Raw genomic sequence first — 23752 nt, forward strand, 5'->3', positions numbered from 1 at the left:
TTAAAGTAATTTTCTGACCATAAATAACATTTAATATAACATTAAATATAAATAAAAAGTGAATTAAACTTATATTCCTAAGCCATAATTTTATGGGACTCAATTTTCTTTTAAAATGCTTTTACAGCCACAATGAGAAATGTATTGTCTCTACCTGTTGAGCTTTGTATTTATGAGCATGACTTGTGGGTCATTATCCTTCATTTAACCACTTCATTTATACAATGGGCAGAAACTAAAATGACGAACTTGTTTGTCTGTATGCAAAGGTGCCAAATTAAAGTAAATGAGTACATTAAAAGAATTTTTAAGAATACACATATTCTTTCTGGTTTTTGGGGTTTTTTTGATTCAGTATGGAAGAGAACATAGTGCTGTCTCTTTTTCTGAAAGCAAAATACTGGACTTTCTGAGCCGATGGTTTCACCCAGCCTGATAATTCTATGCATCCCTGTATGGTGGGTTTTTTTTTTGTTTGGTTGGGTTTTTTTAGTATTATTATTTTGTTACGAGACATGATCATTACAACCACTGCAGTGTCCAATTTCCACAAGCCAGGATACAAATTTCATCTCAGATCAACTGAATTTATTCTGCACTTGCAAATACAGACATCCCCTTTATACTGCCACTGTCTGTATCACGGATACACTACTTTCTACGGAATCATACATTAGTGGAGAGAGAAAGGGAGAGGATCTGAAAAGACGCAGAGAATCAAACAATACACAGGGCATAAACAAAATCTATGATGGAATGGGTTGTTATAGAATTTTTATTGTCATTTGTATAGGAAGAGGCACATAACTCAATTGGGGTCTGTCACTAGTGACTCCTGCAGTTGTCCTAGACAGCGGCCATAAAAACTTTACAGCGATCCATACTGTCTCGTTCCTTAATTTACACAGTTAGACCTTCCTTTGCAAAATGGATGAGGTATATTTTCAAGGTATGTAAATTTATATGTACTATGTGGCACAACTGTATTTTACAATAGTAATACTAAGTAGATATACAATAGTCCACATTGGTGGTTGCTCAGTGTCTCCAAATATTTCTACTCAGGCATTCTGGAGAAAGCCAACAGGCTGAATACCTCTCTTTGTTATACCTCCTGCCATTCTATATGCCCCCAGGACAATAACGATGTCGGGGGGGGGGGGGGGGGGTGGGGGTGGGAAAGGGGATGTGGTGGCTAAAAAAGGTTTCGTCTTAGAGGACCCCATGTGCGATTTGTATATACACTAGCCAAAATGCTGCCCCCACTCTTATCATATAAAAAACAAGACTGATACTTTCCAGCCTCCTATAAATGGTTTTCTAGCTCATGCTATAAAATTTCATTCATTAATTTCTGTATATATCTACTTTCACATCCTTCAAAGGAAGGCATTATGACACTCAACTGCAAAACAAATTATAACTAGAGCATAAACTTCTTGTTTTATACACAAAGCATGGTCACACAAACAGCAGGGCTGGCACGAATCCGTCAGCCAATTGCCCACGGAAACATTTCTATCTTAAATGAGATGTTCCATTTTCTTATCCTTGTCACCTGAAAAAAGCCCGTGTGATGCAAAACTCTTAATAGTTTGATTCTAGACGTCAGCCCGTCTCACAGAGCACCCTGAGCAGGTCTGACAAAGCAAAGATGTTGTGGGCCTGAGGGGTGGGGAGAGACACAGGTGTCTGGCACAGAAGCTTCAGAGAGGATGGTATGAGCTTACCAGGAGCAGTTCTGTTGTAAGAGAAATACTTTTAAATAAATGTTTCAATTGCTTTATGTTAATGTTAGTGAAATTTAGCCTCTACTGTAACCACATGCTCGTATGTGAATAAAATTATCTTCATATTCCCTTCCTCTGTTACTTGGTATTGCTGTTTACAAAAAGGTACCTGAAGCGGTAATGGCTTTACTCACTTGGATGGTGATGTTTCTCTCAGTTTGTTCTGAAGATGATACACTTCATCAAAATGCACATTTGCAATTTGGTCTTTTTCAAGTTCTGCCTCATTTGCTGACAGAAGTTCCTTAAGGTTTTGTGCTGTCCACGTATCAGGTGCTTTTGAAGACTCTGGATTCCTATTGCCAGTGTGCATCTCCTCATCCACCAGCCGATGGCCACCAGAAAATGTTTTGATTTCTTGCATGGCTGTATCTTGCACTTGTGGAATGTATCCTTCCACAGGCAAAGCTGTGTCATTCACCACTATATTGGAAATAACACTCGATAAAAGCTGGTCAGAGGTCTGTAAATTAAACACGAACATTTTGTACTTTTCGAGCTCAGTCTTCATACTCTTAATTCTTTGTTTCATTTTTTCTATATCATCTATGACTTCACAGTCATCAAGTGCATCTCTACTTGTTACACTCAATTTCAGAGAACGCAGGCACTTGGAACCTGAATATGCGGTGGCTGAGTCAATGTCCTCATGTTCCATGGAATGAAACTCTTCATTTATCTCTTTTAATGAGATATTCACGTTGCTAATGTTGTGATGATTTTGCATTTCTGAAAAACAGGAGGCTTGCATGTGAATATTAGTATTTCTTTATCTGACACTCTGTTCTTAACAGCACTGGAATGAATTCATTTTCTTCTCTAATAACAGAATCAAAATGCAGAATAATTACAAACTACACAATATTAGTTTTGGACTTTTGACCCCTTTCTATGATTTGCCCATTAATTCAACTTGCACATCAAATATTCCAAACCCCTTATCACCTTTCAAATAAACAATACTGGAAACACACCCGCTTTCTTTTCCCAAATGATGGAACATTACTTTTGCTGTTTGCAGTCCTGAGTCAGACACCGACGAAGCTCAGATCTTTCCAGACACAAAGACGATAACCTCAAACATAAGGCACTGAGATTTGAAAGTAGACTCTATGACTTTAAACGGTTCTTCCTAAAAGTTCTAATTAAATATTCTTTCTCGCCTCACTTCAAAAATCTATACAAAACCAATTGGAGCATAAAGTCAGTGGAATTTTAAAAAGATTATCATCAACAAAATAGTAAAATGTGAAAAAGGGACTTTAATAACTTTTTAAAATGCATTCTAAACAAAATCCATAAAAATGTTGGGTGTTAAAGGTTTTACTGGCACTCATTTGGCATGCACAGCGTATCCCTCGGTTGCCTTTGCCATTCATAAGTAATGCAATCACCCCAGATTCAGACCAATAAAACCTATATATTCCTACATATATGCTATCTTTATAGTTCTGTGTATGTTGAGGGCTGTATGTAACTATGTAAGAAAATAGTTATTTTCTGGTTACCAGTAAATTAAATCTTCCCCTTCTATTAGCTCTGCAAAAGATCACTACAAATTAAACCCCCCCTTTTGGGAGTCATTCATTGATCTTGCAGAGGTCTTAATACTTTCAAATTGGCTTCCATGGAGAATTCCAATGCCCAGGCTCAAGCTCTAAACCAGTACAAAATCTCAGGGAGGGGGCAGCTGTATATGAAGGACCAAGTCAAGCCCGAGCACAAGAGAATAAAACCAAATATAACGTAAAAGCTGGAAAAAAATGAAGCTGCGATGCCAGGATATGAACATATTTGAAATGAAGGCCAGGTACGTTCTCTGCACTACACACATTGTTGCAGAACATTATCTATTTAATTCCAAAGGCAACAGATTCACGGGACAGAAACGCTTCCAGTGAAATGCCCGTGTATGAATTCAAGAAGACACATTGAATAAGGGAAAGCAACCCTGAAGTTCATGAGCTTCTCCTCCTTCTCTCCCAGCTGGTTGCTGAAGTAACACAGATGTCAAAGACGGCTGCAGACTGAGATGGAAAAAAACCCCAGATACTAGAAGAACTCTTCAACTCTGCAACCCTAATTTCATGCAAATGAGATAACAAAACCAGGAAAAAACGCCAGATATTAGGGAAGAAGTATTTCTGATTAGAATACTTGTTATAGTTTTTAATGAAACACTGCCCTTTAATTAAAGGAGAACTAATAAGCTCTCTGTGCATATATGTGTCCACACACACAAAGGGGACACAAAGAGCACGATCCTGCAAACCAACTGACTGGCTTTAATGAAACTACTTATATAAATAAAATTAATGATGTGACCAAGGAGTACAAAATTGGCCATACCCTCTGGACTCTGTACACAACGTGTTAACCAGGTTATTCAAACCCTCCCAAAAAAGATTAATGGATGATGCAGACGTAATACACAGCATTAAGCCTATTTAAATTTTCATTAAATGATTCCATTAGGTTTCAACCTAGTTGAATGCCTCCAAATAATTCAGATAAGCAAAATTCTATCATTCAGTTGCTTCATTCTAATACTTCATAACTAGATGCAGAAGCATTAAGTAACAAACATTTAATTCAGAGAAGAGTTCAGAAGCGAGGACATTAGCAATAGAGATCAGAGTTAGGCACACAACTCATTATTTTTACTGGAAACCAGACTCATAAATCCCTGTGGCCCTGCTGAAAGCATAACTCTTAAAAGATGAACTTGGAATCTTAGAGCAATTAATCCATACTAGCTAAGAAAACGAGATTTAAAACCCACAAATAATGGCAAGGGAGACAATTACCTGCAGTAATTTACAATTTTGCACAATTCAGAAGAAACCAGTTCTAAAATTTCTTTTTTTATGTACTACACCATATAAGTGCTCTACCTTGGCAGTTTTGCTGATTTTTGTCCATCACATATTCATTCTCGTTCCCCCGATCTGGATCAACATGGGGATCAACGTGCAACTTGACCTGGACCTCACTATTATCCAGTTTGAGCAACGAGTCAACTGGACAACAGCGGGGGAAGGTAAACCAGACAGCAGTAAGTGACTGAAAAAAAATACAGTGGGTTTAATCAAAAAGAAACCCAAAAAACCCAACCGCAAAACCAAACCTGGTTCTGACAATTCAGAACAGGAAAATTATCTGAGCAAGAGAAGCTCGACATGAGCCGGCAGTGTGCGCTGGCAGCCCAGAAAGCCAACCACATCCCGGGCTGCATCAAAAGAAGTGTGGCCAGCAGGTCGAGGGAGGCGATTCTACCCCTCTACTCTGGTGAGACCCCACCTGCGTCCAGCTTTGGAATCCTCAAGACAGAAAGAACATGGACCTGTTGGAATGGGTCCAGCGGAGGGCTACAAAAACAATCAGAGGGATGGAGCACCTCTGCTATGAAAACAGGCTGAGAGAGCTGGGGTGGTTCAGCCTGGAGAAGAGAAGGGAGACCTGATAATGGCCTTCCAGTACTTGATGGGGGCCTACCGGAGAGATGGGGAGGGACTCTTTATCAGGAAACGTAGTGATAGGACGAGGGGTAATGGTTTTAAACTAAAAGAGGGGAGATTTATATTAGATACTAGAAACAAATTCTTTACTGTGAGGGTGTTGAGACACGGGCCCAGGTTGCCCAGAGAAGCTGTGGCTGCCCCATCCCTGGAGGGGTTCAAGGCCAGGTTGGATGGGGCTTTGAGCAACCTGGTCTGGTGGGAGGTGTCCCTGCCCAGGGCAGGGGGGTTGGAACTCAATGATCTTTAAGATCCCTTCCAACTCTAACCATTCTATGATTCTATGATTTTAACTATTGAAAATGTAATACAAACATCACCGATGGCATGAAACAGTGTTTGCACATATTTTTAAAATACTTGAACTAATTATAATGATAACCACTAAGAATGTGAATTGCATAGGTTTCCTACCAAGAAATGAAAATAAACATTTGCACGTCCTCTTTGTAATGTAACAGTTAATCAATTTTTAGTGCGTTTTTAAATGTTTTATGTTAAGCTTAGAGAAAAGGCTAAGAAGTTTCTCCAATATAAACATTGACCATAAAATAATCTCCCGCAATCTCCCATTACATCAGGTCTCAGAATGACTAACTGTGCGGTACAACTGTGATCCAGGGGAAAGAAATCCATGTGGAAAGGAAACCACAGGACTGCGGTACTTCCCATCTCAGAATTCTCCATGGGTTTTGCACCTACCAAAGCTAATTGCTCTAGTCCTATCAACTTGAGCATTTACAATAAAGTCGTGCCATATCTGTCCCTTACCATGGTAACATTAGCATTACCAACAAAGCCTCTGCAACCTCTGCGTTTGACAGTGGCTCACTTGCTTCTTGATTGAATCTAATTTCATATATTTACACCTCCTCTCTCCCCCACCTACCCTTTACATCTCTACTCGGTTTTAATCTAACTGCTAAGCGTATTTTTATTTTTTTTACCACTCCAAATCTCTATATAATATCCATTGTTCTCTGCTTTACAATTTGTCATACTTTGCTGATCCAGATACTTTGTCAACAACCGAGTTTAAATTAACCCAGCCACGCTGGGAACAGACACGGGTGACTTGACTGATCAGTGGAATATTGGAAAAACTGCTTTATGCAGCATAAACAAACACAGTATTTTTAAACTCTCCTGTCTCCATTACAGACAGGTTTCGTTAGACTTGGCATCATATAAAGGAAATTTTTCATTTACCTAAACACTGATATATATGTGTGCATGTGTGGGTACCCTGTGGAACTATCATTTATTATATACTTTATGCCATGTATACAAAGCACTTTCTATTCCATACAAAGCTGTTTTACATGTCAGCAGCAAAGATAAAAGAAAAAAAAAAATGTTTGTCAAGATCTATATATATTTGCCTACCCAAGAAAATCGAAAGATTAAGCAGCTTCGTGCATCTGTAAAAACAATCTGGTTTTACTTTCTACTACAAGAAAAGAAGCCACTATTTCAAGCAGCATCACAAGTCACTCTTTCTGCTCTTTATTTACCTCTCAGTGCTGTGCTTTCCTGTGCAGGCTGCTCTTCAAGGTTTTCAGTTACAGACCCATTCAGTAATAATTCTCCATTTGTTTGGGGCTTAAGTTGTTTGTTTTGTTCTTCACATGCTCTCAGACCTCCGTGAGGTGTCCTGCTATCACCCTGGAGTTGTGAATCTGACTTGTTCATACAGGAGTTCAAGGGCACATTTCTGAACGGTCTGGATGATTTTAAGAGAACGGGCAGCCGGGACTTCTTGGGCAGGCGAGCAGAATCACTCTGAAAAAGGTACAGAATAAAACAGGAGATTTGTAGCTCGTATGTAACAGTCAAGTAAAGGAGGAATAAAATAAAATTCCAGGTAAAATAAAGATTTTCCAGTAGGATCAGCCAGCTGTCACATTAAATAGCTTTGAAAACACGATCTCAATACCCTTGCAACATGGAAAACAAACATTCAGAGAGAAAAAAAACCTATCCCACTGGCTCAGTTTTCTGTCAGTGCTGCTTATGCAGCCACAGCCACCCAGTGAATGGCTTCCAGTTCATGGAGCAGATTCACCATTGACCGGCAAAGGCTTTTCATCAGTAGGCGTTTTAGTCAACTCTGAATCTGTCTGTGCCCTAAGAAAATAGTTTCTCACCCAAGCCTACCTCTCTAACTGCTACTTCCCACTCTCCTGATTTATATCATAAATGTCTGACAGTCCAGTAACCATTTTCCTTAAACCTTTTGTTTTTTTTCTTAGTGAGGATCCTCCTAACTTTTGTACAAATTCTTGAATGTATTTTCCTTTCTTCTTTTTTTCTCCACACTACTTCATGCCAGCCCCCTTCCATAGCTTTGAGCAAACCAACATAGCTTTGCATCAGCCACAGAGGAAATTTATTCTGCCACACAGAAATTCTTTATGAGCAAGAACAGCTTCTTCACCCAGACACTCAATAAATTGCTTCTGCAGGATTCCCGTTTCCTACTGTAATGGATATTCTGTCATTGGAGTTGGAGGGAGAAGTTAAATTTCTTAAGTCACTACATTTTAGCCTCTCATCTTTTGAATACTCTGCATAAAATCAATGTGTCCTTGTTTAAACCACAGAGCATAACATTGCGCTATCTCCAAAAAGATGAAAACATGCTACATGTTGATGAGAGTTACGGAATTGTGTGCAATAATACTAAAAGTCAATAATGGCATGTTCAGACAGATATAGTTTATTTTTTTTGCTGTTCATTTGCTCCACTAGTGTCTTAAGTCCCGTAATTCCTTTTACCACCCAATGTATTCTGAAATACCTTTCCACATTCATTTCTTAGCAATTATAGTCCTTACACAATTTAAAATAATAAAAAGCAAGTTCCATTTTCCTAACGACCTACTCAGCTCCTTTCGTACATATATGAACACAGTATCATTCGGAGGCCGAAAAATAAATCCAGGTGGGATGAACTTTCTGCTAGTTTTACTAAACTGAACTAATAATGTCGAACTATTTCCAGCTGTCTCGGGGCTGTTGTACAAACACATACGTCACCCAGATTACCCAAAGGCCAGCTCAGCCAGCTACATGAAATTATTTATAAAAGCCATTCAGAAGCAAAATATACACTGCATTAGTCAAACAAGAAAGCTTCTAAAGCATCTAACTCAAGGATTGCATTGAGGTTGTAACTGATTAAACTAGAGAGGAATCTGGAAAATGATGAATCAAAACAGCAGAGAGAAACTCAGGGAAAAACAGGAATGTGAAATAGAGAATTGCAGAGAGAACTCCAGGTATTCCCTGTGGAGGGCAGACAGACCTTTACTTGTCCTTCATTACTGAGAGATGAGACCAGCAATCCAAAGACATCAATAGCACTCTTAAGCAAGCCATCGTAAGGAGATCTTCATTAACAGACCAGCCAGGACCTCAACCCTTTTTCCCCTCTACTCCTCATCTTCACTCTTCTGCCTTCCCACTGCCCTCATCTATCCATGTGCTCCTGGAGTCACCTGCCCGGGACAGCACCAACATAGCACAACCATCCACTCCTTTCTTTTCTTAGCCCAGCCACGGCATTCCAAGGATGCAGGAGAAGCCATCACAGCAGTAAACCTGCCAACACTGCCCAAATGCCCAATAGACTAAGAACATTAACAACAGCCCAAGAACATTTCGACTATTATCCTCTTTCCTCCCCAAACATAATTTTTTTAATAGGTAGACATACTGCCAATAAGGAAAGCTTAAAAGAATGTACCTGAAGATACTCTGAGAGATTTTGGTTACATGTAAATCATTTGGTTTCATCACACAGTTTCTGTGAGTTACTGAGGGTTTGATTTTTCAGGGGTATCATAACCTATTGCTAAGACTGGCATGAATTTTCCAGGGGGTTTGCCAGGGACCAACAGTGCATGCCAAAATCTTTTCCTTAAAATCCCAAACTATACTGAAATATTTATGCCTGTACAGAACAAAGTCTTATCAAATTCTCTTGGTTTACAAGCCCCTTCCTTCAAAAAACTAAATCCAACAAGAACAAGCCAGAATAGAAATGAGTTGCTCCCAATTGCTGGCTCACAGAAATCTCTGATGACTCAGTCATGGAAACCACCCTTTGCAGAAGGTGCTGCAACGTTGTCGAGCAGCAGCGCACAAAATCAAAAGCAACACCCTCCTTTGTCTGCTCTGCAAGAGCCAAGATCTTCAAAGAGTTTTCAACTTCATTTCTGTAACTGCTACCGAAACAATACACAGGAACTCTTTAAAAGCAGACACTGTTTCCCCACCCCTTTGTTTGGGATCACAGGCTGCGGCACACAACAGGCGTGAAACCTTAGCTGGGACAAGCAAATTACATCTGTACTCACAAACCAGCTTCTGGGCACTTGGGTTCCAAACAAACACAAAGAACTGCCCCCAGAGTTTTACAGAGCACTACTGGTCATACTTCTCTAAGAGCAAGACACAACGATGAGATGTTAATAAAAGCCTAAAATGAAGATTCGAGTTTGTTGAAATCTACCACTATCTCCTCTCCAGCACGCTCTCTGACATCAGGCAAGTCTTCCATTCTCTAGAAGGCATCTGCCATTCAGACTTAATAAGCCATCACTGCAGAATGCTCTGGTTCTGCACATTATGAACATCTATGCAGCGACATAAGGTAGTACAGAATCAGGCCATTATGTTATAAACCACCTCTTTTTACAAAGCTATAATATTTACTAGTATCTGCTCCCAGTGAGGATTGAAATTCAATTAATTAATGTTCTAAAGCACACTGAAGTACATGATGAAAAGCTCTGAACATTAAGAACAATTATCTAAAATATATTTGGCTTACATCTCTTTTTCTAATTTTAAAAATTACACAAAAGCAAGATTTAATATTAGAAATGAAACATGTTTTTCTCTTTTATACATCTATTCCCCAAGTACCAAAAAGAGAATCTTAAATAAACTTACTTCATTTGTTCTCCTTGTAAAAAAAAGTCTTTCATGCTGTTCACCCTTCTTACACACACTTTCTTGCTGATGTTCTCTTTCTGCATTTAATCTTGAATATTTTTTTTTGTCTTCTGAGGCTTCTTTTTTCTCTTCGTGTTTGAATCTCATGACATTACTCTCTAAAGTCATTGTTTGTGTAGCTGCATCTTTCAATTCCACTTTCAACAACTCGATATCCTTATTAATCTGTGGCATTGCATCTGGATAAAGCTTCTCTTTTCCATCAAAAGTTGACTTCAATTCTACTTGCTGCTTTAAGAATTTATTGACCTGCTTGAAATGTTTGAGTTCAGCTTTTAGTTGAATAATCATTTGCCTAAGATCTGTTTCATCCTTTTTCTCTGTATCTTCTTCCTCAGTTGTGTTCAGATGATCTAACAGTTCATTTACAGTTTTCATTTGTTCTTGTCTGCTACACTCAGGAAGGAGGAAAGAAAAGGCATGAATTTTGATTTTTATTTAAGCAAACAAGCAGACCTTCTAAGAAACTCTTTTGCTGTGTTTTTGAAACCTTTTCACAACTTGAGTTATATCATAAATTATCTCATCAATGCTTTTCTCCTATGTATGACCATATATATACGCTCTACGGCCCCTTTCCCCATTCATGAACAACTACTAAATCTCTGGTAACTAAATCAATTGCTTACAGAACGCAGCAACATAAGAAATAGGAATGCGTTTTCAAGAGAGTTTACTCTCCGGTTGAACCACCTTAAAAAGAAAATTCTACCCAAACCACAGGAGACTAAGATGTTGAGTTTTTCCTGAAAATTTATCCCCTCATGTATTTCTAACGTAACGAGGAAGATGGAAACTGAGAAAGCGGCCAAAAGCCTGTAAAACCAGCTCACTACAGACCACCAAACTGCCCCGCAGGTAACTAGTGACCATGGATAATAGTTTGGAAAGCAATGTTTTAAGAGAAACTGAAGCCAAATTAGTGACATTTAAAGCACGAGCAAGCCCTCAAACCTACAGATGATTTCATGTGTCCAATAGAGAGCTGTTTGTGCCACTAAACATATAAAGCAGCATTTAAAACAACTGCATTTGTCTAGCCAGCATTTGAAATGGTAGAAGCTAACTAGGCTCTTTATGTCTTTCTCTGGCACCTAATGTCATTAGTGAGAATTAAGTTATGCAAAGTACAGGCTCAGCCGCAGTCAATCTGGTCATTTATACTTGAACACAGAAAAGATTACACACTAGAATGGTAAAGATGATGGTACTGGAATCACTCATTAGCAGAGTTTTAAGTAAAGTTAACAAATAAAACGATGTTATTTATTCGTCTTCTAAGAAAGTAGTATCTCCTCATTTACCACTAACTAGTGCTTCAACAACTAAGAGCATTTATGCCTGTTGGAGAGTTTTAAATAGTAATGTAAAAACATAGAATTGCGTGAGTAAAAAGTCAAGTGCAGTGTGTGCTGAACACAGAAAACGGGATTTGGCTTTGTAATTCCACAGGATACTCTGCTGCCAGCATTGCTGAGCACTACGTATGTGGAAGGTCATTCCCATCACTCTCCAAAAACCACCATGAAGGTGGCTGAAGGAACAACACTGACAGGCACTGAAAAAAGTCCCGTGACACTGTGCATTACAGTGTGGAGAGAACTAGGACAGGAAAATGAGAATTATCTCCAGCAAAGATCTAATTCAGTTTTCAACCAGGAGATTAAGTGATGTAAGCATGAAATTTGGGGAAACAAAACCCGTCAGGGTGTGGTTTTTCTATACACCCTTTTTTTCTTGGTGGTGTTCCGTTCTTATGGAAATGAGCATTTCAGCTGGGAATTGATCAAACCATAGCGTAACACACATACCTAAAAAACATTCGTTACACTAGGGCTTATACAGATTTAGTTACACAAGTATTTTCTCCTGCATGAAAAGTGACTTAAGTACTTACAACATGGTTCCTCTCAGCAGAGTCCTACATGTGGTTACACTGGAATAACCAATTAGTCAAGTAATTGGTTGGGCCTAGACTCCCGAAACTGCTGACAGAGGTGAAACCTCTGCCCGAGCAGTTCAGATGAAAAGGCAAAGGCCACAAAGCATGTCTACTCAAAATTAATCCTCTAAAACAGTCGTTATAACTTCAATTCCTCCACCCTCAGCTTCTCACACACACCAGTTTTACAGCAGTAGTGTCGCCCCCTCCACCACACCACCTCTCACTGCCCTCTGCTCCCAGATACTTTATTTCTTTTTTTAAATACCCCTTATTATCATCTGAGCACTTTAACGCTGCTAGACCCCATCCTGAAAACAATCAGCCCCTACAGTAAAGCTCTATATGTATATCGGTAACTTTGGAGAGGTTTTTTTCTTGTAATGGTTTTTTCATAAGGATTTCTACTGATAGTATGTTTCCTAATTACTTAATTGCATGATAGACTAAAATGGCTCTGAAGGCGCCTTGCCAATCTCTCAGGTAAATTAGACAGTGCCATTATCTAAATTCACTTTAGCAAAATTACTTTATTCTCTTCTCAAATAGAAATACTGTCAAAAGCAGTGCATATTCCTCATACTTACGTAGATTCCAGTACAGATGTTCCATTTTCTCTTAAAAGAGACGTGAGCAAGTTCTCTTCTGTTTCATGTTCACTCATTCCTATTCTGCCAAAGTGTTTGCCAGTTGTACCGTGTTCGAACTGAGGGTTATTTGGACACCTGTAATGTCTATCTTTGCAGAAACTCTCTGAATAGCCTGATGGAGTTATCTGTTAAAAAATTACCAACATTTCCTTATTACACAGCTACGTAATGTTCTAATAAATTCAGGGCTGTAATCTTTTTTGTAATCGGGTTTTGTAATTCCTGATGCTCTTTATCTACATTAAGAAGCATCCACAGACATTTCACTTACTATTTATTAATAGAAAAACTAATTAACATCTATTTCATATGATTAATTCATAGTGATCAGTTGTTTAGTAAGTAGTAAGTAGATTTCCCTGAAGGTCTTTATCTATGAAGAGGTATGAAACTTCTGGAATGTTGCCTGCAGATTGCAGATAACTTTTTAATAGTTCACCTTTGAATCGTCTGTCTTTACAGTACCAAATTCTGGCCTGGGATCTCCAGATGCAAGCCTTGGTGGCCAGGACAGGATGCAACTTGAAGTATTTAAAAACTGCCAACTTTTTGTATGAAACACCACAGATGCGTCCTAGGAAAAAACTACATGGATTCTCTCCAGTAATTCAGCCACCATTTAAAACCAGTGAAAGTCTCCTGTATCAATTACATTAGAATTGATACTGGGCTCATTCAGATACAATTTCCATCAGTAGATACCAGCTCCAAGAGATTAAGATGTTTGTGAGTCAAGAGAACCTTTACAACACATCACTTACCTGTTTATTCGCCTCAGAAGGAAAATCCAAAGACACTTGAAGGCATACCTAGTAAACAGAGAAACACAGACATTACAAATATCGAAGAACATCATTATTCTTCAACATTAATAATCAAAATGCCCCATTTTGCACCATATTATAATTTTTAAACCAGGAAGTTTCAATTTTAATTGCACTCTATTATTCTGCCCCTCTGCTCCGCTCTGGTGAGACCCCACCTGGACTATTGTGTCCCGCTTTGGAGTCCTCAACACAGGAAGGACATGGACATGTTGGAGTGTGTCCAAAGGAGGCCACAAAGGTGCTCAAAGGGCTGGACCACCTCTGCTACAAAGACAGGCTGAGAGGGTTGGGGTTGTTCAGCCTGGAGAAGAGAAGGCTCCGGCGAAACCTTATTGTGGCCTTCCAGTATCTGAAGGGAGCCTACAAAAAAGCTGGAGAGGGACTTTTCACACAGGCACGTAGTGATAGGACAAGGGGTAATGGGTTCACACTGGAAGAGGGTAGATTTAGATAAGATCTTAGGAAGAAATTCTTTGCTGTGAGGGTGGTGAGACCCTGGCCCAGGTTGCCCAGAGAAGCTGTGGCTGCCCCATCCCTGGAGGGGTTCAAGGCCAGGCTGGATGAGGCTTTGAGCAACGTGGTCTGGTGGGAGGTGTCCGGGCCCAGGGCAGGGGGGTGGCACTGGATGACCTTTAAGGTCCCTTCCAACCTAAATCATTCTATGATTCTATGATAATTTGTACTATAAGCCTGACTGCAATGGAGGCTGAAGATGAGTGTATGTGTATGTAGAGAAACACAATTTCAAGGGACTTTTTGTCATCCCCATTAAGGAAGATTATGAGCACTCAAACAAGAGAAAACAAGGACCAGAATGAAAGCTGCAAAACCCTACCAGCAGCAAAACACAGCAAAAAGCTTTCAGAAACTCTTTAGGATAACAATTAGTTGAAAGCAAAATGAGATTCCGAGAAAAGTATGCTTTGTTTGCAAAAGACTTTGTGTTCTAAGAAAATAAGAATTTTTAAAGGCATGCAGAGAAAAGAGTACTGTAACATAATGTACCCAGAGCAGAGTCCTACCTGGCTGACCCTCTCAGAAAACTGACTGTTCTGCATCTCCTTGTCATTGTCACCATCTTCAGTCTGCATCACAGGCTCCGCTGTTATTTCAAGACACTACACAAAGTATGGAATGATGTGAAAATGTAGCACCGAAAAAAAAATACTGTGATATGAAACGTGCATAAATAAGTCAGTGACATGTCTTAAAAGAAAAATAAAAAAAGCCTGTAATACAAAGTAACAAACACTGAATTAGATTTCTTCAACAAGATCAAAGAAAATTAATACAAAACCCAGGAATAACTCTCATTAAATACAGCGAAACTTTATCTTATACATTCCTTCATTTTTATTTAACCCTTCCTCCTCAGAATTTACAAGAAGTATAAAAATCACTTAAATTCTGCTGGCAAAAGACCCCTATCTCCAATCACGTTCTCATTGTGCCTATTTTATTTTCCAGTTTCCAGAATTTATTTTCATTTGCTACACAATTTAAGCTCTTCTCCAGCATCCAAGAGATAGATGCTTTTAAAACAAAGCATAAGTAGCTCACTGTACACTAAAAAGATTTACTGTAACACTGAAGGTTACAATCTGCTTTGTCTTGCCTAAATTTGCCGAATTGTGGTATATGGTGCCAAATCATCCCTTTTTGCCACAGAACCCAATCCATCTCCCATCACTAATATTCGTTTAGCAAAGAGGAGGAGGAGACTCAGCTTTTTTAGCAGCAGACCCCGAGTTCCTGCCATCAGCAGAACCCACAGCTGGACCAGGATCCCTTTGGTTTGCTGGGATGTTACATCTCGGCGAGAGATGTGCCAGCGAGGGAGGAGATCCAGGCGCTGCTCCTCCCTCAGCAGCAGCGAAGGTCACTATTGAACGAGGTGCATTCACACCCAGACCATGGAGAATATTTTCATCTCTCTTACAACTCACCTCCACTACTCAGTTTCCTCTGGCAACGGAAGACAGAATTTGACTTTGCCTATGTCGGTTTAATACCGATCATAAGAAAAACTCGTATTTACAAAGAATTATTATATTCAGTAGCCACACTGTGGCACAGCCGGCCAGAAAACAACCTGAGTAAAAGGACAGCCTTTCATCCCACTTTGGGATCCATCCTGAGTGACCTGCAGTTACCACGTTCCACCTCTCCCCTGTGATAAGGCCAGATTGGACATTTATATCATCTTGTTTTATAGCAACATTTCCTAATCTAATAGAAAAAGATAAATATTTAAGATCTTTGCTGCTAGAATCTCATTAAATAGTAGAAACATGCGAGAGTGATGGTAAATATCAACGATGCTATGCCTAATATGCCTAAACCATGGGTAGGATAAAGCACAGTGGAATAAAACTTGCATTAGATAAAAATTTTAGTCTAAAGTCTGTGTCTAAAGTCTGCTTTAGTCTAAAGCACCTGTGGCATTAATATACCTGTTCGCTATTCTGTGCTAAGTTATATTTTGGTGTGACTTGAGCTAAAGAAAAATTACCTTAAGACAAGAAAAGCAGGATCTTGAGCATAGTTACAGAAAATTGAGATTATAATGACAGACCGAAGGAAAGGAACTGCTGTCTAAGGGTCGTGGATGGGATATTTATAGCCGCGACGGATGCACAGCACGGGGCTGGAACCTGTGACATGAAAAGAGAAACCTGCTTCCCCAGTATCAGGCACTGAAAAGCCCCGGCTCGCAGCTCGTCAGTCCAGTTACAGACAAACAGGATTCTGCAGGGAGCGTTATTTTTACTTTCTAAGAACACTGGGAATTGAATGCGTGTGTGGGTTTTGATTTTTTAATTGAGTATGCACAGAATGTATGCCCATATATATATGTGAAATAAATGAGAAAAGCCTTTTTATCTTCCAATCCCTAGCAGTATAAGCAACTCTAATGGTTTTAAGTATGAATTTTAAGAGGCAGAAACCGGATGGTGCAGCATATTAATATATTTGCCTTTTACTATTAGAAATCTATATTGAAAATTAACTCCAAGCCATGTTTGAATTAATTTGGTATTCTCACTCAGACTTGGTTTTCTAGGATGGGAGGAAGACACAGATAGGATTGTGGTCTATAGCACGGCATGCATTAGAGCAAGATCTTTTCTTTGTAATCGTGGGATGCCAATAGTCCAATGACATTAACAATGATAAAAAAAACCTTCTATGTGTAGATTCAGGACTAACCCTGCATTTGTGTATTAAAAATAAACTTATTTGCACCTGTAACTTATCCACCCAGCGCAACTACCTTTTATGACTCAATGTTTTTTAGCAGATGCTTTTCCCAGGCCAGTATTTGGTTTAATAAGTGATGAACGTTTCTTAGACTGAAACTCTTACATGAGACCAACAGGTCATGGCTCACTGTTACAACAACTGACGGCAGTTTGAGCCTGGTCCTATGGTCCCGTGTCTGAGAGGCTGAAAAGAAACTTTCTGTGCTCCAAGGAATATGATCTAATGTTCAACAAAATATTGAAAGAAAATAAGTGTCTTAAGGCCAGAGAAGAAGTCTACCAAGAACAAGTTGCCTGTTTAAAGTATTTCCTTGGAGACTGAAAACCTTGAGAATGTTTTTCCTAAATGAACCACTGATATGCTCGGTTTGCAAAGATCCCTGGAGCCCTGAAGGCTGAAATCACCGAGGCTGCTTCTCTCAGAGAAAGCAGATGTTCAGAGGACAGTACAAAAACAACCTTTTTCTCTCCTCCTTCTCCCTCCCTTCCCAACACGAAGCTGAGAAATAGAGTACTGGGGGCTGTCAGACCTTTGGGAGATGCCCTGCAGAGGCACCAACATCCAGATTCAGCTCATTTGTGCTCTGGGTTTGTGAAAGAAAAGAAAGATGGGTTCATTTTAAGAACCCGAGCAGGATACATCTTCCTGTGTCTGTCCAAATTCCTCCTATAGCACATATGTTAGTGTCATCTCGGCGCTACCTGCCAACAAATTCTAGCCCAAAATACACAGGAAAAAATAGAACTTAGGTTTTTTTGACAATGCTTATTAATATGCAAAACACACAGTTGTCACAATCCCTAACCCGAAATCCAGGTTGCCATTTATTGTCAAGACTGATAAAATGATACCTTTTAAACTAAAAACTTTTAATTACAGATCTTTTCACTTTTGGGCTCCATCATACTATTACCATTCTGGCACAGGTTAAAACACCGTATTTTACTTTCCTATTTCCTGTACCAGAACTTTGAGGTTTATTTATATTTTACAAGCTTCACACCTTGTCATTCTACATCTAATTTCACACAGACAGCTTTTTAAATATACCTTAAGCCCTATATGTTCTTTTCATGCCTAGAGAAATGCAGGAGCCCACAGTATCTTGTCATGATAATCTTAGCACAGGATACAAATTCCTTTGGTGTTAACTACAGCATGAGTGGGGGTGCAGCACCCTCTGCAGGATGACGAGGCAAATTACTAGAAATATTAATCTAGAGAAGGTGCATGGACTCTGAAACACATTGCCCACAAGCTTTTCGTGCAAACCTATTACAGTAACATGTAAATTCATTATCTTAATAAAAGCCACGGCACCCCTAAAGGTCGATCTATAATTTAAAAGTATTTCAATTAAAGGTAACATGAGTACGTCTTGAAACTGGAAAAGCAATAATATGTAATGACTTTTGATGATTGTCCTCAGTGCATCTGCAGCACATGCAGTAAAAGACGTGACCCTTTCTCCAGTCCTGCAGAAACTGTCCTGCAGAAAAATCATAAATACCACCATCTCAGCTCTAAAATTAGCCAATCCCTACACATAACTGACTCAAACTATTCCTAACTTTTTGACGAGCTTAATTCAGAAATTCAAGACACAAAAGACTAGCACCATCATTACTCCTTTTATATTTTTACCTTCCTATTCAACGTGGTGAACAAGAACAATGTAGCTGAAAGCAAAAAGCATAACAGAATATAAAGGAAGTACTACCAGCCCCATTTCGAGTACTACTTTATAACAAGCTAGAAGCTTCACTACAATCTACCAGAGCATCCTGAACATCCTTCGTCATTCACACAAAGACGCATGGGGACCCAGCACCCAAAATGCTTCTCAGTGGAAGTATTTTGCCAAGACCTCTTCTTCCCCACAGCTAAAAGCAGTCTTGGTTTTGGGCAAAAGAATGAAACATCCATTACTGCCTTGCAGCTCTCAGCAACCTACCACAATGCTGGCCACCTGTTCATCTCCTTCTGTATTCTACATGAAGAAACAACGACGTGTTAAAACAACCCAAAGTGCTGTTCTTTCTGGTTTGGCTACAGTGAACCCTAGTTGTTTTGTAGACACAGAGGAGACGTGAACTGAGCTCTTACAGAATTAGACACAGCGTGAGAATGACTCTTGAACAGCAGACATTCAGTAATAGCGAAAATGCTATATAAGATACTGCTTTATTTGTAAAACTAACTATTTCCTCCCCTTTCAATTGGTAAAACAAATATATCACAGACCCAATTAATATTTTAATGTGTGAGCTGTTTCCTTAAAATCAACTTGACACATCACTGAACACACGCATCTCTGTTGTGATAACATCTTAAAGGTGTTTACATCATTAATTTTAAAAGTTATTATAAGGAATTAGCAACCTAAGCCCCGAGGGTTTTACACTCATTCTGCACTGATGTAAGTGATTCCACAAGTTATATTAGATGTGAGAGTCAGATTCACTACTTTAACACGGAAAACCTACCTCACTGTGGTTTAATATTTTTAGTGCTTCCTTCCCCTGAGAATCTGTCGAACAAAGTCCAAGCTGTTTTTTCTTAAGTTCTTGATTAATTGACTGCAGATCCTTAACCATCAAGAGAAGATCAGCGACCTAAAAAACCAAAGGAAGAACAAACGTAGCTGGTAACATCCATACTAGTATGAAAACAAATTATGAGATCCAAATCTCCAGCTAAATCTAAACCGCAGAGCTGGAAACCCTGGGCCTCTATATCTGTGCATGAGGCAATCTCCCTATGTATGAAAACATGATTATATATCTGAGAGTTAGTGCTGAAGAAATCTTAACTTGCAAGACTATAGTTTCCAGCCATTTCATTAAGTTGAACTATCAAGTTTTACAACTCAGTAGCAAAAAGAAACCTGAGGGCACCTCAAACCAACAGGCTGATTTGAGATGAAACATTTTAGCACAAGGGAAACCAGCATTAGAGAGAAATAGCAGCATTCAGAAACAACCTGTTCTTCCACCTCAAACACCCTTTATAAGCCGCTGTCATTCCGAGTTGTTTCAAAGATACAAAATCTGAACGGACAACCACGTTCCAAACTCTTAAGCAGACATTACTGTCACAGACGGATGTAGCGTATCACGAAGACAATGTTTGCAGAAGAAAGTGAAATCTTTTTATTAAACTGATCAACCTATTTGGATAAACCAGATCATCTCTCAGGCACACAAACCCTTTTACAAGTAAGAAATGGTTTATAAATGCCTTTTGCTAATGAGCGTCCCTGAAAGTACTGAAGGGAATTTGTTCAGAGATAAAAGCTGTTCAACCCCAGAATGGGACTGGGACACAATCTGGGGCTTTTTTACTGACACCTGCTCAGTGTAAGGCAAACCCCTTTCCTTCAGATTACCCACCTCCAGGTTTTGAACACCTGCCTACAATTCAGCTGGCCGTGAGAAATAGAAAACTTTGCTTATGTTCACTCCCAAACGACCGCATTCAAAATAATTCCGAATCATAAATTGGTGCATGGATCAGAGGTCACTGCACAGGGTGAGGAGTCAGAAGAACAAGTTTCCGAACTCTGATACTGGTTTGTTGTATGATGAAGTTTTGCACGTTTAATCTCTGAATTTCAGTTCTTATGTAGAACGGGGACAATATTAACTTACCTCAGGGTTATTTTATTACATGCCGTATTTACCAAAAGTTTGCAAATCCTGGGACAGGATGTGCTATATAGAAGTATAAATTATAGCCACCACCACCATCCTCATGATTAAGAAAGGTGCACACATGTTGCAGGATACTTAATACAAAAACTTTTCTTTGGAGTATACTTCATGATGACTAAAATATGATACTGAGTCTGAAACTTGAATCCAGGAGTATAACTATCATAAAAGCTTTGCAGCAACCCCCTGCCTCTCACCTGACTCTGAAGCTCACGCGGTGTAACAAAAAATAAATAGTTCATAAAAGGTGGATCACAAACCACAGAGATGAGAACATCAAATCCTTTCAGAACTACCTAACTGTACCTAAATAATGAAAATGACTCTTTTTATGAGAGATGCATAAACTATAAACGAAGCAGAATGAAGCAATTAGAAACAGTAAATAATAAAACAGATCAATACCTTTTTCTTGAGTTCTTCAAGAGACAGATGGTCTATTTGTAGGCTTAAATGATCTTGATCTCCTAAACAGATACTCATATAAGATGTTTGGTCTCCACAGAAAGATAGTGTTTCATCTGTCAAAATAACCAAGGACAGGAATTATTTCAGAAACTCTATTTGCAGGAAAACACCGCAGAAAGTGCAAAGACAGGACTTTTTGAATAAGAACCTACTAGTAAGTCTGTGGGAAGCCAGTTAAAATGTTTCATTCCCCAAAATAAGCTTTCTGTTTAGTTGAACAAATTTCGTCCTCATATTTCTTTGTGCTTCTGACACCTAGACATGCTGTATTTTCAGTGGCTGTATTTTCTGTGGTTATCAGCATGAGTGGCGATTGTAATTCTGAATTATAATTTGCATATTTAGCATTACAATTAGAAATAATTTCTAGGAAGGATAAGTAAGGCATGAATAGTTATTCCATTTGAACTATATTTTTACGAACATGAAATCAGCGTCTCAAGGCAAAAAGCCAGGTTAGACAAAGTTACGTATTTTATTTTGCTTTTTGGGTCAAAAGACTGGATTAATTGAATTGAAAATAGCTACTTATTCATTTCCTCTATAACTGCAGGAATGATTTTTTATGTTTCAATAAACACCTGTTCATTTACAATATAGATGACAAGTTAATTCTATAAATACATCTCATTAGATAGGGAGAAAGCATATGTAAATTAGGACAAAGAGACACCCGGATCCTACTCCCAGCTCTGACACTGATCCCACGGCTGCTGCAAGGACCCAAAGCTTCACAAATGGTCACTGATTTTCACCAGCTACTGCACCGCTCCTCAGAACCCCGGGGCATCCACCAGCCCCTCCAGCCCACCCTCGTCATTCATCAGTCTCTGCTTTTGGGGCTGGAAACTTCGAAATGGCAGAAGCTTAACTTTTGTCACTTATCAGAGCTGTCAAGGGAGCGATGCTAAAATTGACAATCTAAGTTGAAAGGGGTAAGCGAACAGGCTTTATTGTTATTTATATAATCCCTTATGGAATAAAATAGATACATCTGTATATGTCAACTATATTTAACAATGTCCACTTAGACTCATATCTAAGTATATACTAAAACCACCTCCAAAGTAGTACAATAAAAAAGCTAAAAGAGAAGTTATATTTAAAAGCTCTACTATTTATGAATTACAAAATAACAAAACCTCTGGCTATTTTTCCTTTCTCTGGAACCACTTATTCCATTAGGAAGAGTCTGGCCATTTCCTGAGACACGACCTCTTTACCAACGTATTTTGAGATAATTACATTCAGAAAGTGATCTCATGGTCACAGATTTATTCAAAGCCAGGAATCTTAAACTTCTGCAGAAACCAGTAAATTCTATGGGTACAAAACTGTAGGCAGCTTGAAATGATCACTGCAGCAGAATTGCCATAGAATTACTAACATTTGCTGCATGGCAAGAGAAAAGCTGTCTTTCTGTATATGCCCTGATTGCTCAAAGACATTCTGTTACAAATCCCCCAAATAATTCTCAGTATAGAAAGCTGAAGTCTTTTCACACCTTTTTCTGCTCTCAAACGTTTCTTCTCCATCACAGCAAGCTGACTGTAATAAAACCAGTTTTCTTTTGGGCAAGAATACCAAGAAAAGGGACAGGCTGCACACATATACAGACCTTGTCGGTTTTTCATGTCCTTAATCTGATCTTCTAAAACCTTCTGCAGATTACGATTAGCTAAAACATCTTCTTCTAGCTGTTTTCGCAACATGAAAACACTGTTCAGTTCCGTTTGCAAGCTATTTATGCTAAAAGAAAAGAGAAAAAAATATCTTCAAGATTAAATTCATAACATTTTGTTGTGCATCGCAGCACCTTTTATACAGCCGGGCTTCCAGAAAGAGCCCATTTCACATGAGCCATCACTGGTTTTCATCACACACTTACAGCATTTTGATGTATAAGAACAAACAAATCCCACATAGACAGAAGAGACTAAAAGTTTACATATACGGCCTTTTCTTGCTGTTTTGAGCTGTGCTGCTTCTAAGTCAGCTGAAACATGACAGATATATTCTACCAGCCAACTTCTGTGTAATTCTTTTTTAAGGAAAATCAAAATTACTGACTTCTGAAAAGTATGCCAGAAAAATATCACTATCACATAATACTGATGGCTCTGTGTATTCTATTATATGGTGACCATGGAAACTTTGTTCCCTTGCTACAGAACTATACTATATAATCTAATGCTCCACTTAAGAAAAAAAATAAAAAATCCTGTTTCATTGAAAATATGACCCAGACACAACCAACTGTTTTATTTCTTCATTTATCCGACAGTCTGTAAAAAGACCTTTTAAGGTCTAAATTGTCTCAATTATCTCAATGGGGTGTAAATGCCAAAACTTACAAATGAGAATTTGTAGACGTGAATTAATTCTTTAAGCAGCTTTCTTCCAAGGTGGTCACTGAAGCTCTGACTGTAGCACCAGTCACTGCCCCTCAGGCCTCCCGGTGCCAACACCTTTGGCTGTCCCTGACTACCTTTTCCCCGTACCCTTCAACAACATCGACAAGGCAGTTCCCATCAGTCCATAAAAAGACTGAAGTACAC

General features: G+C 38.9%; 1 protein-coding gene across 1 annotated transcript in view; it reads right to left on the bottom strand.

Moving 5' to 3' along the window:
- The window catches only part of CDK5RAP2 (CDK5 regulatory subunit associated protein 2), an 81755-nt gene that overhangs the window by 24086 nt on the left and 33917 nt on the right, over positions 1 to 23752 (bottom strand). The window contains 10 exon segments of the mRNA XM_074161215.1: positions 1925 to 2519; positions 4685 to 4810; positions 6823 to 7090; positions 10268 to 10721; positions 12860 to 13047; positions 13684 to 13731; positions 14772 to 14867; positions 19500 to 19628; positions 21132 to 21247; positions 22813 to 22943. Coding sequence (XP_074017316.1) covers positions 1925 to 2519; positions 4685 to 4810; positions 6823 to 7090; positions 10268 to 10721; positions 12860 to 13047; positions 13684 to 13731; positions 14772 to 14867; positions 19500 to 19628; positions 21132 to 21247; positions 22813 to 22943 — 2151 coding nt within the window.

Source organism: Numenius arquata, chromosome 19 (genome assembly GCF_964106895.1).
Source record: "Numenius arquata chromosome 19, bNumArq3.hap1.1, whole genome shotgun sequence".
Taxonomy (NCBI): domain Eukaryota; kingdom Metazoa; phylum Chordata; class Aves; order Charadriiformes; family Scolopacidae; genus Numenius; species Numenius arquata.